This window comes from Eupeodes corollae, chromosome 3 (assembly GCF_945859685.1).
Source record: "Eupeodes corollae chromosome 3, idEupCoro1.1, whole genome shotgun sequence".
Classification (NCBI taxonomy): Eukaryota; Metazoa; Arthropoda; class Insecta; order Diptera; family Syrphidae; genus Eupeodes; species Eupeodes corollae.
Window position 1 is genome coordinate 8,864,172 of NC_079149.1, and position 11,291 is coordinate 8,875,462.

General features: G+C 35.1%; 1 protein-coding gene across 1 annotated transcript; it reads right to left on the minus strand.

Moving 5' to 3' along the window:
* Positions 1-348: 348 nt before the first annotated feature.
* On the minus strand, positions 349-3,307 carry LOC129951641 (UDP-glucosyltransferase 2-like). The gene is made up of 3 exons (XM_056063888.1): positions 2,388-3,307; positions 1,159-1,327; positions 349-1,092 (listed from the first exon to the last, which is right to left on the minus strand). Exons 1-3 carry the CDS (start codon positions 3,074-3,076, stop codon positions 349-351), a joined length of 1,602 nt encoding a protein of 533 aa, XP_055919863.1. The 5' UTR covers positions 3,077-3,307.
* Between the last annotated feature and the right edge of the window lie 7,984 nt (positions 3,308-11,291).

An 11,291-nucleotide genomic window follows, 5' to 3' on the forward strand; every position in this document is an offset into this window, starting at 1 on the left:
CATGCTGAAGATATCAAGTCTCATAAAATTATGCCAAGAATTTCAAAGAAGTTACTCAGAGTCCTTACACAATATCCCTCCGCATATAGATTTTATGGCTTCAGCACCGTTCGAAAATAGGTAAGGTATGCTGTTTTATGCAGAAGGGAAAATATTATATTATCTCCTGATGGGAAATTCTAGAGAACATCCTAATTGGGTGTTAAATTAAGCAAAACAGCAAATTGTTTGCCAGGAGAGAAAATAACTTAGCACACAGAACTTAGTGAACCATTAACATAACAATAAGCTTTGATTTCAAGCTTCGCATAAACGACAAGCGACGACTGTTTAAAAAAAAAACTCTTCTCAAAGTTTCTTTGATTTATTAACAAATTTTAACCTCTGAGTTTTCAGGTCAACGAAAGTTCTTACAACAAAACCAATTATATACGCAAGTTTGACGAAAATCCATACAAAAATGACGAATGCAACCATAACATCGATGTTCCACCGTTGAATGAAGTTCATATGCACCAGAGGGCTCTGCATGTGCAGGGCTCCACGATATCTTATCACATATTCCAGCCAAAACGCTGCTGTTTCCCGAGCTGTGTTCGGTCGATCCTTGTAAAGGTTCGAATACTGTTTGACAGTTTGAGCATATTGCGGACTTTTGAGTATTTTCCTCAGCGACTCATTGAATCCTTCTTCGGTGAGGTTATTGACATCCAGCGAGATTCCGAATCCACCATTCGTCATTTGGGCCACAGTGTAGGGTTCTTCGCAAAACAACGGCAAGCCAAACATCGGAACCCCATGGTGTATGGCTTCTTGGATAGCCAACGGTCTCCCATCTGTGATGTAGAGTTTAACATTTCGATGGGGCAGAATGGTATTTGGAGTGATTGACGGATAAAATAGGATATTTGAGAATTCTTGTGGATGCTCTTCGGACCGTTCCCATTCCCAAACAACGGTTTGATCAAGTTTTGATAGTACATTGAGCAATATCTTCAACTGATCTGGAGTAAGCCCCGTGCCTCTTGTTATTGATCCGACTCTGAAGAAAATTGTACCATTTACTGAAGCATCGACAAAGTCCTTGATAACCTATTCAGGAAAGAGACATTCTAAACAAAATAAAATCAAAGACTTTTTTGATTTTGGCGTACATACCTTTGGTAGAAATTCTGATTGATCTTCGACCTGAATTCCCCCAATTTCAACAAGAGCTGGAACTAGTGGACGGATTGGTAATTCTGAAAAATGTCGATTGTACAATACGAGTGAGATGTTTGATATCATATCAGAATAAGATGGATACGAGTCATCTGGAAATAAATTTCTGTCAAGGTTTTCATTAAGGTTTTGAAAGAAATTGTACAGTTTTTGTTTGTATTATAAAACTTATCTTCTAGATACCAATGAAATTAATGATATCAAAGCTTTTCTTTAGTCTAATGTACCATAAAGATCTAAATCTTTTGAAAATCATTGCTTATGCTTTGATAGAAGAAAAAGACTCGTCTTCTAAAAATTTGAACAACAAGTCTTTCAAAAAATGTTATACTATAAATTATTTCTCAAGCAAGATGAGAAAATTATCATCAAGAAAGAGAAATTAGGAAAAAATTCACTAAAAACGAAAATTTACGCCTTAAACCGAAGAAGTTTAAGAGTGTACCAAAATGTTGAAAGAATTTTGCTGATGACTATTAGAATATTAAGTTTCACAATAGTAGAATCTTTGGCAACTATTAGAAATCATTTTAAGTGGCTCCTGGAATTGGAAAATAGTTTTCTTCTTAAAGCCTTATGTCATCTAAGAATTTTAGTGAGAAAAATCGTTTAGTATTCAGTTTGAGAATTTTATTTTTAAAAGTATTGCGAAATATTTAATAATAAAATATTTTTTCGCCCTATGGGGAAGAAAGCCTTTAGCCTATACCTTAATAAGTACGGATATGTCAATTCTCAAGATTTGTTTTTAATTCAAACATTTCTGTTTATAATTTGCTATTATCTGAAACTAAAGTGAAAGTATTAATAATTAAAAATTGAAGATTCAAAAAAAATACGAACAACTTGTTGGGAAATGTTTATGTCTCATCTATTAACATTATCGAAATTGAAGTCGATAAGAATTAGTGACTCTGATTATTTAACAAGATTTAATCTAACTTCTTGGTGTGATTCAAAACGTTAACGAAAACTTATGGACAAGAAGAACGTAGATATTTTATTTCGGCAACTATTACTTTATTTCTCATGTCACGCGGAAACTGTCATTTTAAAGTACAAAATGTTTATTGAAATTTTAACAAAAAGAAAGAACTGTAAATTATTCAAGATACTATAGACTCATGTCAATTTTTAGTTGGTACTATTTTTTTTTGGGAACATACCTGTATATATTCTCCATCACATATTCTGAGTAACTATGTACAACAGGCTCAATTATTGCATCCACAATAAAATTTTGAAATCTTTCCATGAAATTCATAAACTGACTGCTTCCAGTAAACGGAACTTGCACATAAGAAGTCGTTGGAGGATTACCAATCCATCGAGTTAACGTACTAAATGGCGCCCATAAACTAACAACAGCAATTGGACATCCATACCTCGCACCAATTCCCACCATAAAGTCATTGTAATAATAACCCATGATCATAAGATCAAAACTATTGCCTTCGTCATGGAAGAACTCCTGAAACCTTTTTTGTTTGATGACATCTGTCTGCATCTTCGTAATAGTATCACCACTTTCTTTAAAATCCAGAAACACTCTCATCTGTGGTGTAGATTCATTGTACATAGTTATGTGTAAATATTTGAGCTTTCGAATTTTGTCAGCTTGTAAATCCAAGAGAATGTGGTAAAATTTGTGCTTAGGATAAACTTGCGAGGGAATTGGAATTGACGTTACAATTGTGACATTATGTCCTCTATCGATAAGAGTATTTGCCACTGCCATGAATACTACCAAATTTGATTGCACACAATCGGTAAACAAGCACAAAACATTTGAGGAATAGTTTACTTGAAAAAGGCTTGAAAATGCAAGAAAACCGAAAACGTAACGTTTCCACATTGCCTATGGTGTTCAGGTCTAGGTCTCGATATCAAGAGCTTCCAAGATTAACTGAATAGGAATACTAGTAGTATAGGAAAGTGCTTTTTTATCAATAAATTCATTTAAAGTGTAAGATATAATTTAATCAACGACAAAAAACACAATAGATAATAAAATTTATTGTATGCGGACATAATCTAATGTTTGTATAGAAATGTAAAATATTTATATTTTTAATAAACAATCAGCGGAATAGATATTGTTGTGTAACAAGAACGAAATGTTCCAGCTTATAAACAAATAAATTACGGTATGTACATTTTTAATTAATTTATGAAAACCGAGATTATTGTTTGTGATTTTTACTTCTGTGTTCTTTGTTGTAATTATGGAAACTAGTTTCACAACTTTTCAGGATATTGTCCCATAAATCCGAACCTGTCCCGTTTTATAGAAGTTAGTTGAACAATTTGGACTTGATACAACAATGTTTTTAAGGAGATAGATATTTGTTATTTCAAGATATAGTGCTAGCATTAGGAAACTGAAAGAGTGTGGTAAGGCATTCCACATTCATGTAGTACGGCTAAGGAACAAATCTTTGTACATGACAGTTCGAGCAAATATATCGTTGAATGCATGCTTTTGAATCATTTGATTCTAGAAATACTATTTTTTTACAGTTTGATCTATTTAAACAATAGCAAAAACCTATGAGCCAGAAAACCTTTAACCCGTTTTCTAGTGACGTAAATGATCAGCAATAAAATCACCACCAATACATTTTAATGCTCTTCGTTTACTCTGTCGAAGAGACTTACGCAAATTGCAGGAGAACAAGAATAACAAATTTCTTAGAAAACTCAAATGTCTAGTGGCATTTTTGATGACATCGAATATGTTTGAAGAATCTCAAAATAAATTTCGAGAATTTCAGTTCAGTTTCAAATTTAATGAGCTTATTGAAGTTGAAGATTCACATACGATGATGAAGGTTCTGAATCTTAAAACGAATTTGAAAAGCTGGCACCATCAACGAAAAGCAGGTTAGGGGATTAGAAGTCTCAGGAAGCACATTATTAACGAAAATAGAAAAAGAAAGAGTGTCGGAGACTGAACCGAGCCCTGAGGCACACCAAAATTAATTTTGCGGGTTTCAAGCTTAAACCCATAATATTACTTCTATTGAACATTCAGATACAATTTTGAAGTCAAAAATCTAATCGAGACTTTCAGTTCAGTTTTAAATTTAATGAGCTTATTGAAGTTGAAGATTCACATACGATGATGAAGGTTCTGAATCTTAAAACGAATTTGAAAAGCTGACATCATCAATGAAAAGCAGGTTAGGCGATTAGAAGTCTCAGGAAGCACATCATTAACAAAAATAGAAAAAGAAAGAGTGTCGGAGACTGAACCGAGCCCTGAGGCACACCAAAATTAATTTTGCGGTTTTCAAGCTTAAACCCATAATATTACTTCTATTGAACATTCAGATACAATTTTGAAGTCAAAAATCCAATCTTTCTTTTAACTTTACAAGTTTTAAAGTCTTATTTTTCAAGAAAAACATACCTGTAAATACTATCCATCGTATATTCCGAGTACATGTACACAAAAGGCTCAATAGCATCGAGAAGAAAATTTTGAAATCTCTCCCCGAAATTCATCAAATAACTATTTCCGACAAAAGGAACTTGTACATATGAGGTCGTCGGGGGATTACCAATCCATCGAGCTAACGTACTAAATGGAGCACATAAACTAACCACAGCAATTGGACATCCGTACCTCGCAGCAATTCCCACCATAAAATCATTGTAATAATAACCCAGGATCATAAGATCGAACTTATTGCCGTCATCGTTGAAAAACTCTTGAAATCGGTCCTGTTTCAAAGCATTAATTTGCATATTTGTAAAAATATTGCTGTATATGAAAAAATTTGAAAATGTTGTCGTCCCTGGAAGTGATTCATTGTTCATTATCTTATGAACATCTTTGAGTTTTCGAACTCGTTCGTGAGGTAAGTTCAAGTGAATGTGATGGAATTTATTGTTCTTCGGATAAACTTGCTCGGGAATACGAATTGACGTTACAATTGTTACATTATGACCCCTGTCAATTAGGGTATTTGCCACTGCCATGAAAACTACCAAATTCGGATAAACACAATCGGTAAACAAACACAATACGTTGGCAGAATAATTGATAGGAAAAAGACCCATCAAAACGAGAGTATTGAGTGAATAACGCTTCCACAACATGGCACGCAGGTGATAACTTCGCGAGTTTCCGAGATAAACTAAAATATTGACTTTTATCAAACAAGTTCGTTTTAAGTGTTGATATATTTAATCAATAATAAAAGCAACAGATAATGAAATCTAGTATTGGTGGACTCAATGTTTTGCTTTACAGTAGTTTTCAAAAGTTTTGTTCAAACAAAAAATGTATTTAAATGAAAATATTACCCACGGAAGCAAAATACAAATCATTCTACAAGCAACTGTCAAATCAAAATACGCAAACAAAGCAACAGGTCGTGTTCCCAAAAACAAACACCAATGCAAAATGTCAAATTCATGACTTTTCGGAGTTTGAGTTTGTAATTCTTCAAAATAGGTTCAGTTTTCTTGATTTTCCATTCCATTGGAAATTTATATTTCAATCCAAAAAAAGATCGATTTTTTTCATGTCCAGCTAACAAAATTGTCAAACTCGATGAATTTTAAACATTTATTTTAAGAAGAACTGCAATTTTACGCAATTACCGTCAAAGCGACAAAAACATCTCAGTCTTGAACCGGCACAAGGAAGTTAAATATCTCTCTGTAAATTTTGATCTCAAAGTTATTAATTATTATAACTTATTTTGCCAATGGAACGGAAAAATCAAAAATAAATTGATTGATGACAGCCGAATGATCAAAATTTTTTATCATGAAATAAATATAAGAATTGAAAAAATAAAATGTCAAACGTATGTCAATGTGCTTTACTGTATTTTTCTTAAACCAGGCCGCAAAGTAGTGTAATGTCCCCTCCCCCTCTATTATAAACGTCAAATCATTATACGTATATCAATTGACAGATTGATAACAAATTACTAACAGAAATTTTCATTTTTCATTAACGATATTCAAATTTTTAGGAGAAACTTTAACTTATTTTGTTTAAGTTAGAGATATGTAGACGAAATGTCAAAGTAAACGGCTTAAAAAAATCCTATCTAACGCTTTGTTTTGGGAATATTTGTGGTAAAACTCGTAGTTGGTCAAAATCACCACCCTGCATTTAATTTGAAAAATAAATTAATTTAGGAAACAATTCAAATGCCGATAAAAAAGATAAATAATTGTTATCCATTATGTTGTCATTCTCCGGCTTTAATTTAAAAATTTTTATCAATAAATCGTGCTAAACTATTTCATACATTTTAGGGACTCAAAATATTACCGATAAATTTGTTCCATCACAAAATCCACATAAATTTGCGCCAGAGGTTCCACTGCCGAATAAATCAAATTCAAAGCCCTCTCCATGAATGTCATCGGTTGATTTGTACCGAAAAACGGTATCTGTACATATGATGTTTCCGACGGATTACCAATCATTCGATTCACTGCCCCAAACGGTGCTGTCAGACTTACAACAACAATAGGACATCTATATCTAGCAGCCACGCCCACCATAAAGTCATTATGAAAATATCCCAATAACATCAAATCAAAACTATTTCCCTCGTCATTGAAGAACTCACGAAAATTCTCCCATTCGAGTGCATTCTTTTGAATATTTGTAAATTCATTCGTTGTCAAAAAAATATTCCTCATGATTTTGTACTTTGGCGGATTTACATCAGATATTTCTGTCATATAAACATTTAATGTTTTTATAATGTCAGATGGTACTTTGAGGAAGATATGACGAAATGTTTGTTTTCTCTTCGTCATCAGTGATTCTTGGGGAATTGGAAGGACTGTCACAATTGTTAAATTATGTCCTCTTTCGATTAGAGTATTGGCTACTGCCATGAAGGTAATAAGTTGATTCTTAACCGGACTTGTAAACATACAAAGGACATTTTCCGAATTATTTACGCGGACTAGGCTGACGAAAATTAATATTAATTGAATAAATGCAAAACGTTTCGACATAATGCACTCCCTGTCGCTATATATTGGCACTGATTGTATTAACTTACTGAACTAAACGTACAATTGTATCAGCATTTGTTGGGACTACAAAATTAATTCTTATCAATAAGTCGGTATCTGATAAGAGTTGATAGATAGCAGAAAAAAGGGAAGTAGAAAGTAAGTGGCTTCTACTTCTTACTTGTGACTTTTAGCTACTATATGGTAAGTATTGGATTTCCTAAAAAAATCTTAAACAGGGTTTTGATCAAACGTAACATTAGGATGGAAAAAGAACTCAAAAATGGGGGCCGGCAAATCCATCTGTCCATCTGCCTGTCCTCTCTCCTACAGCTAGAACCATTTTAGTATTAATAAAGATCTCTATGAGGTTAGCGTAGTATGAAATTTTTTGGTCAAAGATCAAACATTCGAATATTCTAAAAAATGGGAAAGATAAAGTATTTAAAAATGTAAATGTAATAAAGTTAATGTACTATTTATGAAAATAAATAAAATTCATTAAAGGAATATAAAGTACTTAACATATTAATTAAAACCGAAATCATTTACAAAAAGGAAACTAGTTTTGCAGCACGTACCCCTTTTGTGAGCAGTTGTCAGTGAACTTTCGTTGGGGAAGGTCCCCCTGTGTTGTGCGTCCGTTGCGCATGCGCTTCTTGTTCGAGTCTTGTGCCTAATCGTGATATCTGTCTAATTGTTTTCCTTAAAACTTAATGTTAACATAAAAAAAAAATTAAATAAAACAAATAATCAAAAAACAAAACGAAACAAAAAAAATAGCAAACAAAATATTAAAAGTGATAAACAAAAAAAACAACAAAAATTAAAAAAAAAACAGTAAATCACGCCACACCAAATCAATTACAATAAAACAAAAACAACAAACAACAAACAACCAACAAAAAAATAATACATATCATGTTAAGCCAACTCAGCATAGCGATAGCACAGTGAGTACCATCCTTCACTTTCCCTCTTCTCTCGTACAGTCACATGGCTTAGCATGTGTACCAAATTGCATTGTGTTAATTACTAATGCAATTGATACACAGCTACGTCATCGTTGATAGCAGATTGTTGACAACAAAAATTTTACTGTTTTGTACTAACAGGGCCGGATTTGATTCTTGTCACTACTAAGGCATAACACTGGTAGTGGCGTGTATCGAATAGCATTCTGTGGTTCAGCGCAGTAATATTTTTCTTATAGTCTTCGTCTGTTTTGGTTTTTGTTATTCTTTTATTTGCAATGGCTGGAAATTTCAGGGTAGATTAATGTAATATTCGTGGGCTTAGAGCGAATTTTCTTTCTGTGTACTCCCATACTGCTTTAAACAGGCCAGCTGTTTTGGCACTAAGTGAAACCCAAGTGGGTGAGGATTCCGATCCCACTGAATTCTTTATTCAAGGGTATAACTTGGTGCCATTATTCTTTTCTCACCATGGTCTCGCCATATACATTAGGAATGATGTTGCTTATCAGTTTTTGCCACAATATGGTCTCTGCACCAATTCTTTTTTCAATTTTATGTGGTTTAAATTTTCCGTGAACAAGCAAATCATTTACTATTGCTTCCTTTATCGAAGCCCTAATCTAGACAGAGTATCAACTTCTCGTGAATTTGATGCTTTGTCTGATTCCATCCAAAGAATTGTTTCGTCCTATCCTCGCACTGAAATCGTTGTTACGGGCGATTTCAATGTACACAATTCTTCATGGCTTCAACATTCGGGCCAGTCAACACCAGAAGGAGTGTGTGCTGAGATCTTCGCTGAGTTAAACCACCTAACTCAGCTGGTCAACGAGCCCACTCGAATATCGGACGTCGTAGGTCGAGGAGAAAACACTCTTGACTTGTTTCTTACCTCTGACCCTGGTAAGTACACTATTAGTGTTCTATCTCCTCTAGGCACATCTGACCATTGTGTCATATCAGCAAATTTCTGGTGTAAAAACTCTCCAGTTAAAGAAAGAGCTCCTATGAGAACCGTTTGGCAATACGAGAAAGCCAACTGGGACGGTCTCAACAATTACTTTAGGATCTTTAACTGGTCACTATGCTTCCTCGATAGTGACGTTGACGCCAGCGCTGATATGATCACAAGTTTGATTCTCCTGGGAATGAGAACTTTTATCCCGAATAGGGTTAAAAGCATCAGACCTAAGGAAAACGCATGGTTCGATGCGAGCTGTAAAGAGGTTATTAGGGTTAAGAAGGTAAGTTTCCGTTGTTTTAAAGCCAATCCAACTGAGGAAAACCGGAATAAGTTCAAGCAAGCCAGGAAGGCCTGCAACGCCCATATTCGACGGACCAAATTTTTACATGACCAACAATTACGGCAAAAAATACTGCAATGTCCCAAAGGCAGTACAAATTTTTGGTCATTTGTAAAAAATATGAGGAATTCTTCCTCTTCCTCGGTTCCTACGCTCGTCGTGAATGACACTCCATTTGTTAGCTCTTTAGAGAAAGCAAATCTCTTTGCTAGGCAGTTCGCCGCCAATTCAACTCTGCCAGTGAGTGTTATGACTCCGCCTGTACTTGAGCGAGTTAATGATTCTATGGGGCAAATCTTTTTTCGAACTCGTACTGTAGCGAGAGTCCTAAAAGATCTTAACATACACAAATCTGCTGGTCCGGATGGTATCCCCGCTATTGTTCTGAAGAGGTGTTCTTCATCGCTGGCAAAACCACTGCGTAAGCTTTTTCATCTGTCCTACTCCTCAGGTCTCGTTCCGAGCGGATGGAAAACCGCATTTGTCCAGCCCATTCCCAAAAAAGGCGAATCTTCCTCACCGTCTAATTATCGACCGAATGCACTTACGTCCCTTCTTTCCAAGGTCATGGAAACGCTGATTAATTATTAGCTCAAGAAATATCTTGAAGAACGGAAGCTTCTTAATGACCGACAGTATGGCTTTCGTAGCAATAGGTCCACTGGTGATCTCATGGTTCATCTCACCGAACAGTGGAACAAATCTTTACATAGTTTTGGAGAAAGTAAGATTATTGCACTAGATATTTCAAAAGCGTTTGATAGGGTTTGGCATCAGGCTCTCTTATCGAAAATGCGTGCTTTCGGTTTGCATGAATCCCTACTTCATTGGATTAGTAATTACCTTTCGAATCGTTCAATACAAGTTGTATTGGATGGATTCAAGTCTGAAAACCACAAAATAAATGCTGGTGTGCCCCAGGGCTCTGTTCTATCTCCAACACTCTTTCTCATTTTTATTAATGATCTCCTGTCTTCAACATCTAATCCAATACATTGTTTCGCTGACGATAGTACTCTTAGCTTTTCATATTCGTTTTCAGATTCACACCCTTCTTCTTCGGATGTGGAACTGCAACGACAAAATATGATAAGCTCATTAAATTCCGACCTAAACAGCATTGTACAATGGGGAATAAGAAACCGCGTGGAATTTAATGCTTCGAAAACGCAATGCTGTCTTGTATCGTTAAAGCGAAATGTACCCCCCTTGCCATTATCCATAAATGGCACTTGCATCGAGGAAACTGAATATCTGGATATTCTTGGTATGTGTATCACCAACCACCTTTTGAGGAACGATCACATACGCGATGTCGCCAAAAATGCCGCAAGATGTTTGGGTTTTCTAAGGCGATGCAAGAAGTTTTTCTCCCCCTCTGATCTGGCTGTTATTTACAAGACTTATATACGTCCAAAGCTTGAGTATAACTCCAATATCTGGGCCGGTGCTCCTACAACTTACTTAAGCCTCTTGGATAGTATTGAACGTAGAGCATTTAGATTGATTGGTGATATTACCATCATAAGATCATTTACGTCACTTGAACATAGTCGAAATGTTTCTTGTCTCACCCTCTTTTACTGTTATTTTAATGGTTTATGCTCTAGAGAAATAGTCAGCTGCATTCCTCCCCTTAAACAGTTCAACCGTAATACTCGCGCTTCTAGGAATGCTCATCAATATACCCTCGAGCCCATCTTCGGTCGTACTGTCAAGTATAGAGATTCGTTCTTTAGCCGTACTATGCGAATGTTTAATGCCTTGCCACACTCTGTCTTTCCCAGCTATT

Coding starts and splice junctions, on each gene's coding strand:
- LOC129951641 (XM_056063888.1), bottom strand. CDS start 3,076: ATGTGGAAACGTTACGTTTTCGGTTTTCTTGCATTTTCAAGCCTTTTT. Junction 1,328..2,387: donor GTGATGGAGAATATATACAG/GTATGTTCCCAA, acceptor AAACCTTGACAG/AAATTTATTTCCAGATGACT. Junction 1,093..1,158: donor AATCAGAATTTCTACCAAAG/GTATGTACGCCA, acceptor TTTCCTGAATAG/GTTATCAAGGACTTTGTCGA.